Source organism: Gymnoscopelus braueri, assembly GCF_963280865.1.
Source record: "Gymnoscopelus braueri genome assembly, chromosome: 1".
Taxonomy (NCBI): domain Eukaryota; kingdom Metazoa; phylum Chordata; class Actinopteri; order Myctophiformes; family Myctophidae; genus Gymnoscopelus; species Gymnoscopelus braueri.
Window position 1 is genome coordinate 26142549 of NC_137603.1, and position 25261 is coordinate 26167809.

At 40.9% G+C, this 25261-nt stretch overlaps 1 protein-coding gene across 1 annotated transcript in view; it reads left to right on the forward strand.

The window, feature by feature from the left end:
- The window catches only part of syt7b (synaptotagmin VIIb), a 110754-nt gene that overhangs the window by 33821 nt on the left and 51672 nt on the right, over positions 1-25261 (forward strand). The window contains exon 2 of the mRNA XM_080424720.1: positions 20076-20179. Within this exon, the coding sequence (XP_080280846.1) occupies positions 20076-20179 (104 nt within the window). The remainder of the gene's footprint in view (positions 1-20075; positions 20180-25261) is intronic.

The window sequence follows — 25261 nt, forward strand, 5'->3', positions numbered from 1 at the left end:
CCCTCCCTCCCTCCCTCTCCCTCTCCCTCCCGCTCTCCCTCTCCCTCTCCATCTCCATCTCTCCCTCCCTCTCCTTCTCCCTTCTCCCCCATTCCCTTTCCTACCCCCCCCCCCCCTCTCTCTCTCTCTCTCTCTCTCTCTCTCTCTCTCTCTCTCTCTCTCTCTCTCTCGCTCGCTGATCAATCTCTGGTCTGACGTCCCCCACAACAGAAACCCCTGCCTAACCATTGTGATGCCTAACAGCTCACTGATTTTGGCTAATGTAGTCCCAGCAGGAATATATTGCTGTCCATATATGGGCATATTTGTCCGGACACATTCATGCACGTGCATCTACAGTATATGTAAAGTGTCTTGAAACTTGTTGAAAATTGAATTGAATTGAACGCATGTGGGCATAATCCCAAATGAGACAAATCTGTCTATGAGGCATATTTCCATATTTGATGCCATTCCTTTCCAGCCAGAGGCAGTTGCACTTTTTTCCTGCTTTTTCTGAAGCAGACTTTATGTCCTGATATAAACCTTGACCATAAATCCCTAACTCCCTAACTAAACTGCTGACAGATAACATCAACAAGGCATGCCTCGGTTTTCCAGCCTTACTGTTCAGCCTTGGCACCATGGCTCAATATATCGAAGCTCTTCTACCTTCTACCTGCTGTATCAACCCATGGCACATTGAGATTTACAAAGTGAAAAACCTGAATGCTGAACCAGTATCTCAGCCTGGTCCAGACGCTGGAGGAACTGTGTTGGTCTATACTGTATCTGTTCACCTTTCCTGTTCCCTGCATGGCCTTCCTTTCCTGCTATAACTTCTGCTCAGTTGATAATATTTCTTTCCTGAGTTCTGTCCCTTATGTAACATAAGCCAATGTAGATAGAGATCTGTTTTTAACAGGTATAGTAAAATGTGATATTGTGATAATGTTAAACTACCACTATTGGCTAGGTGATGGGGGGACGTTCTTGAATGATGTGGTAACTAGAAAAAGTGCTCCTCGGGGCACAGGTCTCCGCCAGGTCAGGTAGGTTATTGTGGGCTAGCAATGTTCGGAATTCACCAATCAGGATGCAATATGAAAAATTGGACGGAACCATCTTGATCAGTTGGCTATAGAGATGATGTGTACCGATTTGCGTGATGTTTGGACACAATTTGTAGGAGTAATATAAAAATGTATTGTTATGCAAAAATCGGCCTCCTGGTGGCGCTATAATAGGGCAATGTTAAAAGGGTGGCATTTGTTCCTCAACGTAGTGCGAATGTACGTTCAAAGTTTCACTGCAATCGGACGCTGCGTTCATGATTTGCAGCATTTTGTTCAAAAGGGGCCACTCCTGCAAACTTTAGATGTCAATCTTAGCCAATCAGGATGGAATATGACAAATCAAACAGATCCATCTTGATAAAATGACTATAGAGATCATGTGTACCAATTTGCGTGAAATTTGGATAAAATCTAAGGAGTAATGTCAAAAAAAATGTTTTACATGAGTCGGCCTCCTGGTGACGCTATAAAAGACAGATGTGAAAAATCCTTGGCCTCTAGGGATTACGCATGCAAAGTTCTAGGCAGATCAGATGGTGCAGTTATACTGTAGGTAAAAACGTGAATCGGCCTGTTGTGGCGCCACCATGAGGCTGAGTTGAACATTTTCAAGTGACGTTTCTTCCTCGGCCTAGTGGGAATGTGCGTGCTGCAAACTTTGAAAGCCAATCTTAGTCAATCAGGATGGAATATGAAAAATCTGAAAGACACGTTTCGTTTAATGACTAGAGATACTGTGCACCGATTTGCTTGATGTTTGGACAAAATCTGTAGGAGTACTGTAAAAAAAAACGGCCTCCTGGTGGCGCTATAACAGGCCCATGTGAAAACCTTGGGGCAGAGGTTCTGCTCTGGCATCCAGGGAGTGTGTGTGCACAGTTTCGCTGCTATAATGCCAACGGTGTCGGAGATTAGCTGTTCACAGACCACACATACATGGACGGACGGACAGACAGGGTGCAAAACATAGTCTCGGCCATGCCTTTCGGCCTGTTGGAGACAATAAGGGTATAAACTGGGGGTGTCTGGTGGCTCAGCCAGTAAGTGCACAGACCATGTACTCCTTGTGAGCACGAGGACCTGAGATCGAATCAGACTCCTATCTTGTCTCGCATGTCTCTCCTCTCTCTGCAGCTTTTTATTCTTTATTCCCTGCGTCTACTATATTCAGTGCACCCCCACTAACCCCCTCCCCCCAAATGTACCCTATGTAGGCTTGTTGTACTTTTATCGTCTTGTATCTATGTCTTGCTGCAAAACCAATTGCCCTCCGGGGACAAATCAAGTTGAAAGCTGAAGTTGAAGTTGATGTCTCTGCCCTTGGTTCCCTGTCTCTCTATACTCTCCTATCTAAAATAAAGCATAAAAATGCAGAAAGAATAACTTTAATGGGCGTAAACTCAAGCACTGGATGGCCACACTCACTTTCCATGACCTCTCTGTCAAGTAGACAGTACACTTTCTTATGATGACTGGCAGGTCCTTAGGCTGTTTGATCTTTTCTTCCCCTTCCCTGTTTTTATTTCTCTGTCTCTTGTCCTGACACTGCCTGTCTCACATTGTCTCTCATGTACATCTGTCATCACCATAGAAGCACAGAGAATATCATCGCTCATACACGACTTAAGGCAAGCAAACAGAGTCATGGATTGACACAAAGATAATCAAAGAGACAACAAGACAATGCCTCTAGTTTGAGGGTGGTAACTTTAATGTTTATCGGCAGTGCAGTTGATGGTTTCACTAGTTTGACACACAGCAGGGATACTGGCACAGTGGGTGCTACTGCTAACACTTTAAAAAGATGGGCCTAATGAAAAGGGACAACACACCACCAGAACACATTTTTTTACGGCATTTTATATCTGCATTTTATTTTCTGTTTATGCGCCCCATCCAGTCTACGTGGTTCCCAAATAAAAGGGAAGAGGGACATCGTATTGTTTGCCATTTATATGTGTGTCATTATTAATAAACTTTTTGCCAACACACCCACATCAGTCAATACTTGAAAATCTCTGCACTGCCATCTGCACTGGACTGCACCAGTTTACTACTATCAAACTAGAGACCTTACACCAAATTCACACAAGCAGTTGTAGTGATTTGTGCGCACACCTAGTCCATGCCTATTTTAGATCACAGCACAGTTCTGGTTGGCTTGCACTTTGTCTCGCCACACAGCGACAGCCAAAAAGTTGAACGACAATATTCTCAACTTTGCCTTTTACTGGCTCCGCCTCCTGCCGCAGCAGAGTCACTTCTGGCCATAGACTACAAATTGATTTCCATGTGCGTGTCACATTCGGCACAGCAAGATACGACTTTTGGCTCGACAGGCGAGATGGTAATTCGGCTGACGACTGCATTGCACACTGCAGGTGCATAAGTGTGACTGTACTGTAATAATAGATTATGAGGTATCTTAGTGTAATTATGTGCCAGGTTGACAGTTTGGCTTGAGGGAGGCGCTATTAGGGTCACTCAAAACAGTACGCTTCAAATCAGGGAGCATGAATAAGCAATCTGCCCATTAGATTTTGAGATATATTGTGGGCAAGTGGAAATTTGTCTTGTGTGGTACTAGAGGAAAGGTTATGGGGGTCACCAAAATCAGTAGGGTTCATATTCATACTCAGCATGAAGGTGCACAGCGAATTCCATGGAAATCCAGCCAGTAGTTTACAATAACTTGTTTGGGCCTGACCAACTGTCTGACAACATTGCCATCCATAGTGGATGGCAGTAAAGTTGATGCTCTGGGACAGCACACTCCGCTGGCGAGAGAGAGAGAGAGAGAGAGAGAGAGAGAGAGAGAGAGAGAGAGAGAGAGAGAGAGAGAGAGAGAGAGAGAGAGAGAGAGAGAGAGAGAGAGAGAGAGAGAGAGAGAGAGAGAGAGAGAGAGAGAGAGAGAGAGAGAGAGAGAGAGAGAGAGAGAGCAAACCAGAGGGATCAAACCAACAAGAACAAGTGATATACAGAGATTTGTCAAAGCCACCCAGTCAGACCTCAAGAGACTCTCTAATCTCTGAACCTAAACAGAGGGGCCAAAGGAGGTGAGTCCATTTTGGGGTCATGTTTAATGGCGTCCCTTGTCATGACCACTCATCGTCCATCGTAATGCTGTAGGGCAGGGTTAACACTGTTCTGAGGAATAATGAAGTCATAAAATGCTCACACGGGGACACTAAAGTGACGACACCACTGGACAGAGCTACAGTACAGCCACATGAACTAGAAACTAGATGATTACCGTAGCCCTGGGCTTATTAGGCCCAGCATGTGTCCAAGGTGTGGCAGGATTCACATCATGTCACATCAAAAAGTGTGCACTGTATATGTTCCCATTACTGTGAAAACGACTTATCACATCCTTCATATAAATATTACCTCTCCATGTTGAACTGCCTGATGGCATTTGAGCATTTATCCACATGGGTTTTTAAATCCTCCTATCGGACATGGTGTCATTCTTCCAAAATCAAACCCATTCAATGCCTATTTTCCCACTCTGAATTAATGGGCTGGGAAAGCAGTGTTACTTACAGTACCCTACTTTCCCGCTGTGTTAAATGTGATTAAAACCACAGACAGACTGGATGGTTTGAAAATGCCAGTCACACTGCTTCAGGGCACAAGGTAGCAAAAGCAGTGCAGTTGTTGCTATGCTACCATAGGGACAGTAGGGATCAGCGATAACAAGGACCAAAGTTCAGTTGCTCTGTTGCTTTGTTCTTGTTTAACACGGTTTTAGATTTGCCCATCCACACTGTTTCTTTTTTCTTTTCCTTTGAATTGATTCAGGATTCAGCTGAATTTAGGGCAGTCATGTTTGTCTGGGTAGCACATTCAGTGTTGGCTTTCATTTTGACTTGTTGGTCGACACCTCTGTAGCTTTGAGCAACGCACATTAGTACCAACAACTACCAATGCATTTGACACTGTGCAGCAGCCAGCTACATGTACAGTATAATACATTTTATGTATGTACTGTATGTGAACTGGTAATACGTAACCCTGCATGCGTGTGGTAGTGCGTGCATGCGTACGTGTGTTTTTGCTTGAGTTTGTGTACACATACAATATTATTATGCAAGTGTTTGTGTCTGAGAGAGACAGGGGAGACAGGGGAGACAGACGAGACAGAAGGAGTGATAAAGAGAAATTGACAGATTAGATATGAACAGGACAGACAGCGGAAGAGTGGAGATGGAAAACTGATCCTATCAGTGCATTAGAATTAGCATTTTGATTCAAGATAGCGACACTGAAATGATCAACACAACCACTATTGGTTAGGGAAGATGATACTTTAAACAGGAGAGCAAGAAAAATATAATATATAAATTATATATTTTGTTTATTTTATTTTTTAAATAATTCCTGTTAATAATTTTATTGGAGCCTTAGTTCTGTCCATTCCCTTTCTTGACTGTAACTCAAATGACATGGAATTTACCATTTACATTGTACAGATACTGTACTGTACTGTATGTGATCACAATGAGAATGGAAACCTTTTGGTAAATGATATATACCTCCCAGTTGGACGCCCCGTTGTGAAAATCTGTCTGCCTGCCCTGGGCTCCATCTGCTCTTAGGAATGATTGGCAGCACACAAGAAACCATCTGCAGTGATCCCTCCAAAACATCTGATTTATTTATTTGTTATTCTTATAAAAAGATATGACAAAATTGTATATTCAGAATGACTACAGGCTGTGTATAAACTGGCTTTCCATTCTGTTCATCATCTCACATCAAAACAATCACACACACTTTCATCTCACATCAAAACATCACACTTTCTCTGCATGTCTGTCTTTTTTACAAGCCCTGAACCCAACTGATGTAAAGAGGGGGCTTGCATAGTAAAAACTAAATTATATATATAAAAAGTTATATTTATGATGTTTTTGCTACTGTGGAATAAAGCTACAAAATGATAATACTTTGGAATATACCAACAAGTCTAGCACTGCAAAACACCTCCAATTTTTTTTATATGGATCACTAACTGCACATAACATAATGGTGGTCAAGCTCCCTCCTTTCCTGCCCCTCTCCCTCTACCTCCCTCTCTCACTCCCTCTCCCTATCTCTCTCTCTTTGTCTCTCTGTCCCCCTCCACTTTTGTCTCTCTTCCCATATATACAGTGTAGTACTGTATAACGGGAGCATGGTCACTTATTGTTGTGGATTACGAGGAAGAAATCAATCCTTGAATAACTGTCATTCAAGTAGAAAGTGGAATCTCTTATTTTAGGGTTTTTGTCTTGCCATGCATCATTGATGCATCAATCACTCCCAATTATGTTATTTAGAATCTCAGCCATAGTCTTAGGGGAGCCAGTCCATTTGTCTATTTTGAACATTAAAGTTGTCACCTGTTATCATCTCTCTCTCTGCTATGGTTAAAAAGAAAAACAGTAAAAAATGTATTTTCTACAGTGGTTCTCAAACATTTTCATGTCAAGGACCACAAAATTCAAAAAGGTTTTGTGCCAGGGACCCCCATAAGGGAATATTTCTGGAAAAAAAAGAAATGTAATTAGCCAATCTACAACTTGACAATGTGCGACACGTTGTGGGCTTGTAGATCAGCTATTGTCGAATAGCTAAAGTAAAGTGGTTAAACAGATTTTAATGCTGTATTAACTAATTGGTGTTGGGGACTCCAGGACTCAACTTTGAACGCCCACTATCAAAACATATCTTCCATCTGCATCTTATATGATGTTCTCAAAAACAAATGTCACTGATTTATTAATATACAATAATAAGTCCCTTTTTGTTGCCATTGGATGCATTAAAACCCTTTTTAACTCTCTCAGTGCCACGCCCCGAGATATCCCGAGTTTTTCCCGAGTACCCTCAGTGCCAGCACGAGAAATCCCGAGTTTTTACTTTTGACTGTGGTCGCGCTATTCTGTGTATTTTTCATGATCACTTTCGCTTCCTGACTCCTTCAGACTCATTGGGTTCCGGTTTCATGACGCAGATTCCGTTTCCGGTTCTCATTTTTTTCCCGCGATCATTTTCGGCCAGAATAGGGAAAGTCACAGTTTTTCACACGGTATATAAAACGAACGGAGAGGTCCACGTCTACTCTCTTTGGTCTGGGTGACGATCAGTCATCGTAGTCGTGTATCGCATCGTAATTTAGCCCGATCAACGATTGTCAAAAAATGTCAACATCCGGTTATGACCGGATATGACGTGAGCCTGTTTGGGAGGGGGCGAGTGAGCCAGCGAGGTCATCAATGTGTCGATTTGTTGCTCTCTACTGGTAGAACTGTATTATGGGTTTAAAAACCCAATCAGATTTGATGAAAAATTAAAAAAATTAAAAATAAAAAAAAACGCAAATTTCTGGCACTGGGGGAGTACTTTATGAAAATACTCTTGGCAGTGAAAGAGTTAATTAACCTTTTTTTACACCCTGATGAAGACCTTCCGAGGTCTGGCAGATATCCTGTTTGATCCGTGAGCACTATAGACACTTTTAACTATTGTTACCTTTTTATATCTCCTGTGAGCACCTGGTTGTTCTGTTTTTTCTATTTTCTATCTCTTTCATTATCATGTTTCTGACAGTGCCTCTGTCTGTCATCTTATATTTAATATACTATTATTATAATGTATTATGTTCCTGGTGTGTCATATCACAGTTGAGTTGTTGAGTTGAGTTGAGGGTACAGTAGGTAAGGTTTGGGGTTTAGGTCTTGCCATTTTGAAATTCTGTTTTAAAGTAATGACCTCAATTGAATGGGGCAGCTGAACAGGTGGTCTTTTGGTTTGCTGTGGCTTAACCTCATTGAAATATGGTTTATTTGTTTAATAGTCCATTTTGTTGGGTTTTAAAAACTGTTATTGTTATATTGTGCTGGCTAAATGATTGTATTACTATATGGTGGCTCTCTTGTGATTCTGCTCTGTACGGATTCCCTCCACATAGACATTCATAGACATTTGAATTCTAAGTCTAATTTGTTTCAATTATTGCGTATACAACCATTTACCTTTTGAACAAACACCCCCTACTCCCTTACAGCTTTTAGCATCTATTCTTTTCTCCCTAATCTTCTCATTTCCCTCCTGACAGTCTTAAATCTTTCTATAAATGTGTCTCTCATCAACATCTGTTTGTGAGCTATGATGACTCTGACTGCTCAGACTATTCAGCCAGAAGCCACCCTGTCACTCATAATAAACCTCTGGATCCTCTCTTTACAACAGATCACAATCCATGCAAAAAAACACACACACACACACACACACACACACACACACACACACACACACACACACACACACACACACACACACACACACACACACACACACACACACACACACACACACACACACACCGATCTTGCCCTAATAACCACTACTTGAACCCTAGCATCCCTATTGAACATGACGTGTTGTGACCTTGCAGACTGGCTATTTTATGAGAAAACAGGAGGGGGCCTAGTATAGAGCCATGGGCGATCCCGGTCAACTACGTATATACCACTTAAATAGCCACTTAAATAAGTATATATTTAAGTGGTTAAATACAGTCTCCACAACCAAGCCCCCATACTTTCTGTTCTATTCTTGGATTAATGACTCCTGCTTGAGTCTGACTCATTTGCGCATGGACTATACTACTGGGATGTACTCAGCTCTGGTCCATAGCGTTAGGAGTTCTCCTTAAGACTATGCCAAAATTCATGTACAGTATTTTCCCCATTGACCCGGTTGCACAGTGTCTACATTTCAGTCAAAATAAAAAATATACTTTTGCTATACTCACCGAAACAAAGATGGTCTTATGGTGTTGAAAGCCTATTCTCTGCACTGAGAAAGCTGTCAGAACCCTACTTTTTGTGTAAAATCCACTTTTTGGACAGAATATAAAATATATCCACCAGATGGAGAAACCTTTTTATTCTTTTTCACTTTATTACACCACCTAAAGATCTGGTCAATGGCAAAATGCTATTGACCGTATCTGTATGTGGTGTAATTACTGTAAGTGAAAAAGCAGTTTCGTTTGGTCAATTAGGATATATTTTATTTTCTGTCCAAAAGGTGGTTTTTAGACAAAAGGTGGGGCTCTGTGAGTCTTCCCATCGCAGAGAATATGCTTTGTTTTGGTGAGTAGTGAAAGTATATTGTTTATTTATTTTACTGAAGTGTAGACATCGTGCACCCATTCAATGAGGAAAATACACTATGGACCAGAGCTAGGGTGTACTCTAGAGTGATAGATTGTGCATTATTCTTTCATTATTTATTGGAAAATACATTATGTCAACTCAGTCAGATCAAGATCAGTCAGATGAAGATAACTAGGGTCAGACTTTTAAGTCTATTTTGTTTTTTAAATTTCAAATATTTCAAATAAAATTGAAATTAATTTGTGAAGCACATTTAAAAACAACTCTCATTGTACCAAAGTGCTGTACAGAATGATATGAACTGCAGAACGGTTCTAGTGTTATTTATTTTGTTCTTAAAGGGATATTTCACTTTCAAAAACTTTTGGTCATTTTATCGTCTACTCAGGCCTTTGTGAGCCCCCCAGACAGTTTTTAAGTTGCTTGATTCAGTATTTAGATATTTGGTATTCATTTTATCAGACACGCCCCCTTCCTATACAAACCCATTGTAACCCATTGTTGTGTTTTTCCGATCAAGCAACTTAAAAACTGTCTGGGGGGCTCACAAAAGCCTGAGTAGACGATAAAAGACCAAAAGTGTTTTTGAAAGTGAAATATCCCTTTAACTCTCTACTGTTACCTGTACCTATCCTGTTTTTCATGCTTCCTGCTCAAATTGTTGCCATAACCTAATTATTCCCAGTAATTGGTGTGTTAGTGTGCCTTTTAAACATGGTCCCTGTGTCCTGTTGAGATGTTTTACTAAACACACCTGCCAGCAGTGATGAGCTGTGGATTTTTGAACTAGGGGGGCTATATTTTCTGACGTCACGTGCACGCGCAGCGCACGTGCACGCATGTGCACATTTTTAATGTAATTATATCTTATTATGTAGTTGCATTGTTAATTTGTTGTTTTTATTTTTGTTTCAATTAATTAATTATTTTATTTTCCTTTTAGTTTTATATAAAAGCCCTTTACATAGACTCACCCACACATAAGTACTTAAAATAATCAGACAACTTGTCTTTGTCTTGTTTCAGAGAACTGGGTCCTCTTCTAAGCGATCCCCTTCACACTCTGCAGTGCAGAGACTGTTGTCTCTCATTGTGAGAGGAATGTAACACATTCAATTCAAGTCCATGGCTTTTCTCCAGTAGCCTAATGTTATGCAAAGCATAAAACGCTATTGAGAACGGCTCGCCGCTGACGGCGCGAACCTTGAGAGGCTATTGTTTAAACTTTAAGGTGTTAAGACCGCAGCTGACGGTGCGTGCTCGCGCGTGCATGTGGAGCTCCCAGCCCCATAGCGCCAGAACTAAGGGGTCGCCGACCCCCCGTAGCACCCCCTACAGCACCCCCTACAGCCTGCCAGTCAATCAATTAGCTTATACTGTAGCATGTCATGGTACCAAAGCCTCTTCAGTTTCTGTGTTGACACAATACACCACATCCTCAGTGCACGGTGCTTTTAGAATTTGTCCAATAGCTCCCTCTTTGCTTACATTGTTGTCAACAGTAATGGGAAATGTCATACAGTTTAGGCCCATACTTGTTCTATTACACTGTAATCTGTGCTTTGTGATAATGCCACATTTATCTTTGAATACTTTAGATTATTTGAGGTTGTCGAAGTTTGAGCAAATAGTAAACAGTAGGCATGTAACGATTTATCGTAAATCGATTAAAATCGATTCAAACTGGTGATAATTTAAATCGTTTTTAATAAAAAATGTTTCACGATGCAAACAGCAGAGGGCGTGTAAAAAAAGAGAAGAACGTTTTCAGTCATTTGTTACTGTATTGAAAAAAGGATAAGAGAAAACAGTATTGTAAAAAAAAATTTAAAAAAAAAATCCTGGATTTGTGTAAATAAATTCTTCGGTCATTTGACTGGAAATTTATTTTGTGTTTAAAAAAATCGTGAAAAATCATAATCGTGAACCTACTGTAGTATCGTGATTCGAATCGTATCGTGAGTTGAGTGAATTGTTACATGCCTAGTAAACAGCATTCTACGATTACAGAATTGTGGTTATCATTTTACTGACACAAGAAAAGATTCAGCAGCTTGTTGAAACTGTATGGGTGACACCTCAACTGTCACACAGACACCTGGGCATGTAGGCTACTGTATGGAACAAGTGAATGCTCACAAGGACTGAGCATACAGTGAGCATACAGTGTTTTTACTGTTGGACTACTCACAGCTGATCCATGTACAGTACCTGCAATACTGTCAAGCCCGATTTATAGTTGTGCGCCGGTGTCGCACACCGAAAATAGCCAATCTACAAGCTACAATCTTCACCATATCTGAACTGTTATCTTTTTTGATACCTTTATTATAAAACATTACTTGGAGGATAAGACCTGATGGCCCCACTGGCTACACCACTGATATGTGCTGCCAAGTGGGCACGGGCGCTAGAGGTTCGGCCCCGCTGAAGTTCTAGTTAAAAAAAAAGTAGAATGCATTATAATCTGTTTATATCACTATACAATTATAGTTATAGGCATAATGCTTTATATTAATAAGCATAACACATTATAAAGCATAGTATGATAACTTAAGTCTGTGAATGACCAGAGAAATTATGAAGCATTAAGATACTTGACCTTGTAAGTCATAAAATGCTCTATAATGTGCATGATTATTGTTATAAAGCATTCTGAGTATTGACTGATTATACCTAAAACGATAACATGGTATAAGCTTATTTTAATGCATTATATACTTGGGCTTCCTAGAATGTTACTTAATAATCAACTTTGAGTTGAATAATAAGGGACTAGTTATGGGAGTGTGGGTTGTGATTTATAGGGATATGATAAGCATTGAAATCGCCTCTTCACCGTTCTCCGATTCCCTGTCTAAATGGATGTCAGTCTGCCTTCCTCCCACGGGTCACCACCATTCTGGAGCCGTATCTGCTCAGCCAATCAGGGGTCACCTCCCTCGATGGCACCTCTCTAACATGCTGTATCAATCTGAGCCGCTCCTCTGGAGGTCTCCTGTGACTAATAGCACTTGCTCTGTGTCAGCCCCGGTGCCAACACTGGGGGCTGAGTGAAGCTGAACATGCAGATAAGCACAGCAGGTGCAAGAGAGGAGGGAGGGAGAAGGGAGGAGATGTTTGACGGAGAGAGGGATTTGGGGCCGCGAGAGAAAGGAAGTGTGAAGGAATACAGTCGGGAGGGAAAGAAAATTGTTTAGGGGTGAAAGAGACAGAGAGAGAGAGAGAGGGAGAGCGTACTAGAATCTCTCTTCAACAGGCGTAAATAACTTACAGTACAGTGTACCCTGTATGGTGCTTTGGAGCAGGTAATCTACTGTATCAACCCAAGCCATTTACACTTTTCATTTATGGGTTTGACAAATGGCCAGCAAGTCTGACAAAATAAGATGTCTAGATAAATATAGTGGGTAGGTCACAAGACATATTTCCCTTGCTGCTATTCTGTCACAGTTATAGAGGTGGTCGAATTGATGTGAGAGTTTGACCATAAACAACCATTTAAGGTGTTTTCAAAATCCAGAAGAAGCATGAATTGGAATGATACATTCAAAGCACTTACTTAGTGTGAAGTCTTAGCAAACACGATTGATTGATTGATTGATTGATTGATTGATTGATTGATTGATTGATTTGGCGAGAAAAACTAAAGGGCACATCACCACTTCCAACAGCAATAGAATTCAGTTAGAATTGCATCTACCCTGTGTTGGACCCTTGAAATACACACCGTAGAACATTGTAATTTCCACTGGCAACTTTATTCCAATCTTGGTTTTACATTTATTATTAAAGAATTGTCAAGAGGAAGTGTGGAAAACACAGCAACACATTTTTCACTCTCTCATGCTCTGATCGCTTTTCCACGTCTGTCCTACTTCACGCTACACTACCTGTAACCTCTTTAAATAAGTTCTTTTTTTTTATTTGTATAACTTTATTTGTCCCACGGGGGAAATTCTGTTTTCCGCTTCACCCAGCTGATGGCTGCCCAGATGTTTATGAATGATGAGCGCTCGGGGGGGATCAGCTAGGGGTCTTTCATGTCCATTTATCTGTAGTATCTCAACACAAAAACTGTAATTACCTTCTTTAACTGACATACTGTAACCTGTAGTGTATATAACTTCTAGGGCACAACATTGTCAAACCTCCTCCAAAAAGTTATGTGTTTGCTTACGTTGCATTTGTTCTGTGTTGTTAATGAATGCTCCAGTGTGTCATATCATAAATCACACATAAATCTGCACATATAAGCAATTAGGCTTGATGGGTTTCTCATAGAAACACATGACACTTAGAACACACATAATTAGATACAGAGCGGGGTGGACTGTCCATAAAAACATGAGAAATTGCTGTTTTTCAGTCATTCCAGCTCCCCAAGGAGATCTTGTACTGTGTGTAAAAGTATTATTCTTCATCTTCACCTACTACTGTAATTAGCCTTTGAATGCGTGGGCCCTGCTGTCACATATAACAGCATCAGTGTGGGGTAATATCATCATCATCTATCGTCTCTGTCGGGTGGAAACCTCATACTGTTCAAAACTGTTACTTAAACAGTAAAGTAGATCTACGAGCTTGTAGATCTGGTACTGTTGATACTTTTGTGTGACGTAGTGTGATCAAGTAGGGCGGTAATTTACGGGAAAAAAAACACAAAAAGTTAAAATATGGAGATAAGAGCAGTGGTGGAAAAAGTACTCAAATGTTTTACTTAAGTAAAAGCATCAATACTGCAATGTAGAAGTACTCCGTTACAAGTAAAAAGTCCGGAATTAAAAATTTACTTGAGTAAAAGTACAAATGTATTGGTATCAAAATGTACTTATAGTACCAAAAGTAAAAGTACTAAAATGTTGGAAAATAGCAGATCTACAAGCTCACAACGCGTCGCGATGCGACGCGTTGTGAGCTTGTAGATCGGCTATTTTCAAATAGCCTAGGTATAAAATAGGGCTAAAGTGGTTAATGTATGTTTTATAATGTAATAATTTATATCTGCAAAGTAACTAGTACATAAGGTTTTCAAATAAGAGTAAAAGTATAATATTTGTCTCTGAAATGTAGTGGAGTAGAAGTAAAAGTATTGAAAATTGAAAATACTCCAGTAAAGTAAAAGTACCTAAAAATTTTACTTGAAGTACAGTACTTGAGTAAATGTACTTAGTTACTTTACAACTCTGGATGAGAGGTTTTCTGGCCGACATCAACGATATACTGAGACCATAATGGGAGTGAGAGAGGGGGTTAGACGTAAAGAGAGATACTGCCCGACTGCAAGAGAGAGAGAGAGAGCGTTTTATAGAGGCTATTTTTCAGATGAGTAGTTTTAATCAACTCTGTATTAAATTATGTAATTACCCAAAGATTGAAAATAATGGTGTATTGATAGATACATCGTAAGGAAGAAGATAAGAATAACAATTAACCCATTCAATACGGAAACGCATCTGTGTCATTTTAGATTTAAGGCTATTTTATACTTTGGCTATTCAAAAATAGCAGATATACAAGCTTGTAGATCTGCAATTTTTTGAAAAATCTTGAAAATGTGTGCAAATCTTTGAATATATATTTTAAAGCTGACATTTGTAACTCAAATCTTTGCTTCTGGGGGGTCCCTGGAATGAAATACTCTGAGATGGGGGTCGGCGGCCAAATACGTATAATTTTGGAGGTCCTTGACATGAAAAAGTTTGAGCACCACTGATATAGCAACTTTTTTTTCAGAAACCAGATTTAGAAGACATTTGTAGATGCATTCCCGGATTAAATGGGTTAAAAGGAAGAGTAGAGATAATGGATGATGCAAAAAAGGATGGTGAGTAACGGCTGTTCAATTTCTGACTGCAATTTTATTGTACTGTAAAGATTTATTCTTGTAATCCATCCTCATAACAATCAGTGGTGTGTGATGACAGTATATTAAGCCCTCAGACTGTTAGCTCTTGCTCTTTTCTCGTGTTTAAAAAATAAGATGTATGAGACACGAGAAACAAGCAAAGAGAAGAGAGGCCGTGAGAAAGCGAGAGTTTGGCAGTTATTGACATTATTGATGAAGTCAAGGGTATGACTGTCAAAGGGAAATTGTGTTCACGCAGACAGCCTTTACAATTTGACTTTCATGTTTTGCAGCCTTGTTACTTACATCTGTAAGCAGCGTCTTGATGTAAGAGGTTTATCAAAACGTAGAAAAGCAAAAGCAGTATTGACGAAGATATCAATGAACTAAATGTGGTTCTTAGTTGTTCTGATCTTTCAAATAAATACCATTATGTCTACTGCTGGCATAGGCTGAACAAACCTTTTATAACATGTTGCCTATTATGGTCTAATCCAGTGGTTCTCAAACGTTTTAATTTCAAGGACCCCTTTAACTCCGAGAGTGTTGAGAACCACTGGTCTAATCTAACTTGATCAGAGCAATAGATTAAATGTAATTATCTTCGGAACAAACACCTGTAATCAGATTACATCTGTCTCAAAGTCTATCCAGGGATAGTTACAATAATATGTCATTACACAGAGCTTTGAAAGGTATTTAAAAGCACCGAAGGAATCATTCATACTCCTTTGCTCTGTGGTAACTCGATTGGCCATCCTTGGTAAGATAAAACCGATTTATCCTTGAAGTATTCCAATTAAAGCTGTACATCTCCACTCAATCTGACCCAGCCCTTCTGCTCATCATTCTGGTCCGGTGTGTAATTGAGGCATGGAAACCATTGTTTAGGTGCGAAGCAGCCCACTCTTAGAATTAGAGCAGGGGTCTTCAACAGGGGGTCCGGGATCCCTAGGGGGTCCTCTAGAGTTACTATAGGGGGTCCGCCAAATCTTTGTGTGATAGGATTTTTTTTTCACATAAACCACTTTTACCTTAGCATCTCTATTCTGAGGAATATTAGCCGAAAATAGCAGATCTACAAGCTCACAACGCCTCGCGCTGCAAGGCGTTTTGAGTTGTAGATCGGCTATTTTCGGCAAAGAGGTTTGGTGTTGGGGGGAAGAGGAGCACTTAGAAGTACTAAGTATTGAAGGTTTAAGTGGTGAAATGTCGAAATGAACAATAAACCTGAATTTACACAACGCTGATGATAGTCAATGAAGCTCTACGAAATCTATGCAAAGGTTTAATCTGCAACACAATTGTATGCAATGTAGTGGGGGTCCCTGCTTCATCTCTCTCTCAACTAAGGGTTCCTTGGCCTGAAAAATGTTGAAGACCCCTGGATTAGAGGATGAATGAAACAACTGTTTCCATGATTTGTTTAGTAATGACTGTATTCTGGGTTTCCAGCATTTTCCCCGTCCAGAATCTCAATTCTCAAACCACATCAATGCCTACAACAGTACATCTACTTTTGCTTTGTCAAACACACTGCCTTTGGTAATTAAACACTTAAAGTTTTCGCCTACAGTATAATGACGCGCCCAAAATAGGGACGGCAGCTTGAAAGTGTTTAAAGGAGTATGGATCCCATCCCTCGCCTATCAGACATAAAATGGTAGTTCCTGCTGGAGACATAAAAAGATGGGTTTAATATGAGGTTGGACAAGCAATCCAGACAGCCTGGCACTGTTAATTGCCCTGTGAAGCAACCTCTCAGACTGAGGGGAAAGCAGTCTCTACTCTGATCTGCTCTCCTGATATCTAATGAGTGGCCTGTGCCTCAAAAGGTTCATTTTAATTCTATGGTTTTCAATACAGATTTTTTTCTTCTTCCCCCCGCGAGGGGACCCGCATTCTCAAAAGGACATCTCTCTCTCTATAGCTAACAAAAATAAAATTGACTGTGACACTGTCGTAACAGGAAAAAGATATGTAAGACAAGAGCCATCCGGTTCAGTGATGCCAGATAAGAGTAGATGTGGCTGACGAACATCTAATATGAATATCAGCACCACGATCACCTTGAGCTTGAATGGCTTTTTGAGTGCAGCAGTGATGAGCAGCGATCATTATCACTGCTCATCTCCTCTCCTGAGTTCAAAATGAGGATTGTTCTAAGGAACACATAGAGTCGCCTCTTAAAAACCACTTAAACCGTATACTTTGTTGACCAGAGTCCCTATAGGACAGTGGTTCTCAACCTTTTCAGGCTGCGACCCCCCAAAATAGTCATATTTGAACTGGGGACTCCGCACCCTGACAAGTACTTGGAATTGTACTGTAGGAATTGAAGCATTACATTTAGAAATAGCAGATCTACAAGCTTGTAGATCTGCTATTTTCACAATTTTGCCTCTATCATATATTATTTAATCTCTCAAGAACAGATTCTGCTCTGCGTTGGAATCTGTCGTGAAGGTTCGTCATAACGTGTACACACTGGGCTACAAGTGGGCGTGCCTTCAGATCAGGAAGCAGGCCGCGCTTTACCCAATCAAATGTAGTGGGCGGGATTTACGTGTCCGCCGATCCTTCCCCACTCGAAACCAACCAAAACCAACCAAAACTAATTTAACTAAAATAGCCACGAAAAAAACCACAAAAAGATATTCACATTTTAACTTGCTCTTTCATCATAGAAACAAGTGGGCTTATAACCAAAACAATCCATGTTCTCTGGGAGAAGTGGTGTTAGTGTTCCGTGTAGAAATATTGTTAGTGGGAATGAAAACATAGTCGCACCACCGGAAGTGAAACGCTGAAGGCAGACCAAAACCCCGGTTTCCTTGCGCACGGGTGCTACGTCGTCATTGTCCCAGAGCCAAGTGAGATAGTACAAACAGCAGAGGGCGCTGTTTTTCCTTCTCATTTGGTTCTGGGTTCCCAGATTGTATATTATTTGACAATTTGGCCAATGTTTGACCAGTTTTTATAGTAGCCTATAGTTTTTTAGTTGCTGATTACTTTTGATGCAGTAATGCTCTTTTTTTGTCTTTATTCTATCTTTTCCTTTTTTTTTGTAATATAAAAGGTCTTAAAAATCTTGGGACCCCCCCAAAATCAGGTCCCAACCCACAGATTGAGAACCCCTGCTCTATACTAGGCTCTCTGCTGTTTTTGAATATATATGCTGAAAATACCGATCTACAATCTTAGCAGAATGTTTGCCCCAGAATATTGACACTAGGGATGAAATGATTAAAGCAATGGTCATTACAGCATATCATTATCCTATATTTGATCTTATTATATAGGCATAATAATAACAGCAATTATTGTTATTACCATTATTATTATTTGACTATATACACAGGTGAGACAATCAGGGGCGGATTAACCCTTCGTGGTGCCCGGTGCTTGGACCCGGTTCGGTGACCCCCGGCACCATTTTGTCAACGGGGGGGTGCAGCGCGGACATGGTTTGGTGCCCCCCGGGACGGTTTTGTCAACGGGGGGGTGCTGCGCAGATTTTTTTTTTTTTCACGCCGTTTGGTGCCCCCCCAAGGGTTGGTGCCCTGTGCTTCAGCAACTCAAGCCCGTTGGATAAGCCACCACTGGAGACAATCAATGTTCATCAAGAGCTGGAGAGGGGGTCAGGTAGCAGATTTATCAGGTTGAAGGGGAAGGCCTGCAGGCACATAAAAAGATGTGAGAAGAAGTGGGTGAAGCCAGAGGAGGATTAGGATGTCCTTACTAATCCACTCCTGTTCACTGGCCCTGATAAACGTCATTAAAGTCATTAAAATGTACAGACGGGGAAGAAAAGGGAAAAGGTGGGGGGGATATTGAGAAGGAACTTACAACAAATGAATTGTGCAGACAGAAGGACAAGATGACAAGACAGAATGCACTGCAGAGAATAATTTGGATTTGGCTGTTTATGTACAAATGTTTTGCCAAAATTCAAGCGGTTTTGTCACACACTCCTACAGGTACACCGATAGTTATACTATGTATTAAAAACGTAATCATCCTTAACCCTTAAATTCAATTTATTATTTCTGTGAACGTAAAATATTTCTTTTTCATTTGATAGCCTTGCTGCCCTGACGTTTGGACTTTGTGCCCTGAAACGATTTGCAACACCAAGGCGAAGTGGCCTTGGTTAAATGATGAAATTCCAGGCCTTGGACTTGTTCTTTTATAAGTCTCTTGGATTCCTGTGCAGAGCCTTGATACATGAATGGAATGTGCACGTACAGTGCAGTAATGCAATTTCACTTTGTACAATGTTTTTCCCCTGTTTTGTGATAAATTGGTCTGCCTGTTGCATAGCCATAACATCATGGAAAAGCACATTACAAACCCATAATTCTCCTCTTTCCTCTATGATATGCCTCATATATTCACCCAGGTATCAGCCTGAGCCGTAGGCATTGTTGGCTGATGCGGCTGGGCTCGAAGTTGGATACCTACCGAGGGCAATGTTTATCACGTGCCCATAGCCTTCTATATTCACAAAGATAATGAGAAAATAGCATTTGATCAATACTTTACTCTAATAAATACTTTAACATTACTGTCAGTGTGAGGAACTGACTGGCGAACAAAACCTCACAATGATTACACCAGGTGCTGCTGGTGGGTGTCGCCCTTGTTGGTACGCCACCAATCTGTCAGCCATCAAATGTCTCTGTTTTCCGCCTTGTGTTTTTGGTTCCTTTGTGCCAAGATGAACTCCAGGGTCTCCTCATCTGTGAATTCTGCCAAACCATCCACAGCAACGTGTTTAGTGGTGCTGATTTTCATCCATGTTTGTCACGCTGATTACCTTCAGCAGCCAGGTTCATCGCTGTGACAGTTTTGTATTTTGTTTTGCAATGTTTTAGTCGTTTTTAACCTATTTATTAACCATCTTTAGTTAATAACTTTGAATTTGAGTTATCTTATTTTATAATTGAATACTGTTAAATAATCTCTCTCTCTCTGTATCTCTCTCTCTCTATTTCTCAGGCTCAGTGTCTTTCAGTGTATTCCTGGTGTCTGTTGCGTTCACAGTATGTGCCATTTGGCTCGTGGCCCTGTGTGGTGTCTGCACCTGGTGTCAACGGAAATTGGTAAGTTACCCTGCACATAAAACAAAGCTGATATATCTTACTTCTTATCTCAAAGATATTACCACAATTGTGTTTGTTGTAGATTCATGGTATTTTTGGTGGATAGCTTTTGCTTTATTTAGGACAGTAGAGAAACTGAGGACAGAGAGGGAGAAGCAACACAGGTTGTGATTGCTGTTTGTGGTTGATGCACAACCGTTTTTTTGTTTGTTTTCTATTTACTTTTGGGGACGCCGTCATTTACATGATCACATTTATTCTTTTTCCGATATGTATATAATAATAATAATAATAATAATAACAATAATAATTATTGTCTCCGCCAGGCCGAAAGGCATGGCGAGAGAGTATGTTTTTCCCCCTGTCCGTCCGTCCGTGTGTCCGTGTGATCGTCCGTCCGTCCGTCCGTCCGTCCGTCCGTCCGTCCGTCCGTCCGTCCGTCCGTCCGTCCGTCCGTCCGTCCTTCTGTCTGTGACCAGCTAATATCGACCACCGTTGGCCCGGTCGCTGTGAAACTGCGCACACACACTCCCTGGATGCCCCACATTTTTCAGATCAGCCTGTCATAGCGCCACCATGAGGCCGACTTTTGTAAAACACATTTTTTTATATTACTCCTACAGATTTTGTCCAAAAAACACGTGAGGGTACACAGTATCTCTATGGTCATGTGATCAATGCGGATCTGTCCGATTTTCCAAATTCCATCCTGATTGGCTAAGATTGGCTTCCAAACTTTGCAGGATTGGTTCGTTTTGAACAAAATGCCTCAAAGCATGAATGCAGCATGCGATTTCCGTGAAGTTTTCCACGTAGATTCCCACTTTGCCCAGGAAGACATTCCACTTGAAAACTTTCAAATCAGCCTCATGGTGGCGCTATAACAGGCCGATTTGCGTTTTTACCTATAACTGCACCGATCTGCGTGAAACTTTGCACGCACACTCCCTAGAGGCCAAGGAAAAACCTTTGCCCTGAATTCTTCACATATGCCTTTTAGAGCGCCACCAGGAGGCTGACTTTTGTAAAACAATTTTTTTGCTCTTACTCCTTCAGATTCTGTCCAAAAATCACGTAAATCAGTACACAGTATCTCTATAGTCATGTGATCAAGATTGATGTGTCCGATATTTCATATTCCATCCTACTTGGCTAACATTGGCTTCCAAAGCTTGCTGGATAGGTCCGTTTTGAACAAATTTCCTCAAATCATGAACGCAGTATACGATTTCCGTGAAATTTGGCACACACATTCCCACTTGGCCGAGGAAGAAATGCCACCCTTTTCACATTGGCCTGTTATAGCGCCACCAGCAGGTCTAATTTAGCAAACCACATTTTTGGAACAAAATGCCTCAAATCATGAATGCAGTGTCTGATTGCCGTGAAAGGCCTAAGAATAAATGGCACCATTTTCACATTGCCCTATTATAGCGCCACCAGGAGGCCATAATAACCTACCTGACCTGGCGGAGACTTGTGCTCCGAGGAGCACTTTTTCTAGTTATTATTATTTTCCAACTATAAATGTGTGATGTGCATGTCGTGTGATGTGAATTGTGACTGGTGTGCGTCTCAGAGGACCCGAGGGAGTGCCAAGGACCTTCGGGCACCGGTTTAATAACAATAGTAATAATAATTATACATAATGTCCTTGAAACATTACTGATGTGAAACGTCTCCAAGTGTAACCCCATCACAGCTACTGATTGGAAGCTGTCCCGTGCCTACCCTGCTGACACATACTAAGAAAGGCACAGATTATTATGTGAAGAAAATAACAAATACATGTCAACAGTACTACCCCTGATTTATTTAAATCTATCATCACACAATTGCGTGGTGCTATCCCATAATAGCATTGTGTTCAAAACTTAGTAGATGCCCAAAGGACTGAAAATGCAACATTAATCACTTACTCATGTCCTGTTATATGTATTCTTCATCGTACAATGGTGTTGTGGAGCGATAATAGCCAAATAAGTTCACAGTGCGTTACACCACAAGGCGTTGAGAGCTTATTTTAATTCGAAATTTCCTGTGATATGAAACAAATGCATAGAGATTGATGGACCATGAGGCTGAGGGTCAGCTTTGTGTTCATAGAGCGCCGAAGTCTGACATCACTGCCACTAGAGGCCGCTATCCGCCTGGGTCACGGTGTTGTTTTTTCTCTTGAAAATCCCATAGGTGAATCTTAGATCGCGTCATATAAGAACTGTGTTCCAGAAATAAACAAATCAGCTGGGTGATTTTATTCATATGGATATGAAGCATCAACTTATGGTGAAAAAGTAAAATATTCTAAAGGGTAAGAAAAATAAAAGTTTTCTCTCCAAACAGAGACGTTATCAAATGTAACTCAGTCACATATCTGACAAAATCTCCGGGGTGGTTTGTTTATTTTTGGAACAGTTCTTGTATGATGCAATCTAACATTTTTCTATGGGATTTTCAAGAGAAAAAATTACGACGTGACCCAGGGGTAGTGGGAGTGATGTCAGGACTTAGGTACTCTAGTCTATTGTATCTTTTAGGTTATTTTTCCTTGATTTTCTGGCATTTCTATTTTATTTCAATGGTGACCGTGAAAGAGAGACAGGAATGATGGACAGAGAGCAGGGTAATGACACACAGCAAACATTCCAGCCACCCGGGAGTCGAATCGGGGAGAATATATATATATATTTATACTTATATATCCGATAGCCGAATCAATGGTTAGGACACATACCACATGCGCTCAAAGTGCCTTCTGCGTTTCCCCGGTTGGACTCCCGGCTGGCTGGAATGTTTGCTGTGTGTGATTAACCTGCTCTCTGTCCGCCTTTCCTGTCTCTCTCTCACTGTTGCTGTTGAAATAATGCAGAAATGCCGTAAAATGACAAAAAAAAGATACAATGAACTCAAAACTGATCCTCAGCCTCATGTTCCCTCAGTCTCGCTCTCTACGCATTTGTTTCATATCACAATAAAATAAAATGTTCTGGGCACCTTCCCTCAACGTGGCTTCCACCTATGCCTGAAGATAAAACTTTTAATCTTTTCATCTCCTTAAAATACTTTTCAAGAAAAGAAGCCTCAGAGTGTTTTTCTTAGGTTGGCTGCAGTGCATGTGTACACCATCAGGATTCTTCTGCAGTGTGTATGACGATGGTCCACTTTGCATGGTACGATAAACATAATACACTGGGACGCATTGGAGGCAGGGAGATGTTGTTTGTGTGACCATGACCGTAAACATGACCAGAATCCTCCAGTACGTTATGTAAACATGGCGCTGTGCCCTGAATTGTGGCGTACCTGTTTGCTGCCAGGCTTCAGTCCCATGCTAATTAATCATCTACTGATGCACAACACTACATATAAATACTGGCCGGTTCCTGCATGAGCAACTGAGTCTTCTTATACATTTGATCTGCTTCGTTTAAAATACCTGCTGCTTCTTTCTGCACACATTATTCCCTTTTATCCCTTATCTGTCTGTCCTTGAGTCAGTTTATCTCTTTCTCTCTCGGGCCCTCTCCTTCTGACTCTTCCCACTCGTTACCAGGGTTTGGAGTACAGAGGAGATGCAGGGAGCTGCGGCTCCCCTGAAAGAGACATGAGCCCCCCAGAATGCATCACTTGAGAAGATGTAGGGCTTACAGTACTTAGAAATGTGGGACTGGGAGCTCTAAAATAACGTAATTCTTGGTGCCACTCATTTTTGTTCTGTATACACGTACACTTCCCTGTATATTTACATTCCTGTAATAAATAACAGGCTAATTGTAAGCACTTGCATGTTTATTCATCTCAAGCATGGCAATTTCCGATCATTTGTATCTAATAAACGCAATGGTGCTCTGGCCATCCATGCGTGCACGTACATTGTTTTTCGAGTGAATGTATTCTGGTGTTTGAGGCTGTGGGCGTGTTCATAATTGTCATGGGATGCAACCTAGGTCTGGCCTGTTTAACAAACAATGCAAACCATAGCCTGTCCACTGTGAATTGGCATTTTCATAGTTTTATTTTGTTTGTGGAGAGCGATAGGAAAAGAAATTGAATAATTGTTCTGTTTCTTTGTTGTCCCAGGCTAAAGATTCTCTGTATGAATTTAAATGTAATGATATAAAACAAATTGCACATTTAGTTGGTAGTCACATTCATGTGTGCACGTAGATGCAGTACACTCCCACCCCAGAAAATAAGATCTTCACTCTGTTCCTGTCTGTAAACAAATGAGGAGTCAGTGGTACACAGCATTTTGCAAAACCTCTACATGTCCAAATTGACTTGGTGACAAAGTATTATGGCATAGTGGACATACAGTAAAGCTTGTGTCTATGTAGTCCTGTCTGAAGCCCAGAAGCCTAATACAGTGTCTCCCTTGGTTTCCCGCATGGGAGACCCAGGTTTGAATCCAGATGATTACAACATCACACTTGCGTACCCTTTACCTGAAGTTTACAACCTCTTGGGTTCATAGGTTTGGTATTTGTAGTGCACCACCCATCATTATTACACTGGCACAGCATGCATTTGTCCATTTTCTGCTTTATCTCCATCTCTACTCCTTGTGAGAATGCCACTGACCTTTTACGTGTGCACATTCATCCCTTCTTCCTTTCTTCTCTAACGCCAACGTGGTTTCCAGTCCACTGTTCTTGTCACCGTTTGACCACTCATACATCTCCTCTCCATTTGCACAGTAAATTATTCTATCTTTTATACTAAATTATTAAATCTCCGCCAGGCCGGTAGGCCGGGACGGAGGTTATGTTTTTGCCCCCTATCTGTCTGTGTGCTTGTCTTGAGCTAATCTGGCAAACTACTCGACCATTCACGCTAGTAGTCCAAGAAACACCCAAATATTGTTCCAATCCTTCAAGTACAATTATGTTATTTTTGTGAATTCATAATCTCCGTCCAGCATATGGGATCTAATACTAACAACAGAGAGCATGTATAATGTGACACCACTGTTTTACAATTCCTCAGAGAGACAGACAAAGACAGAGACACAGAGAGACCACGACCCTTACGATGTACGTACACAGTCACACACACCCCACACAGAGACAGAGACAGAGCTAG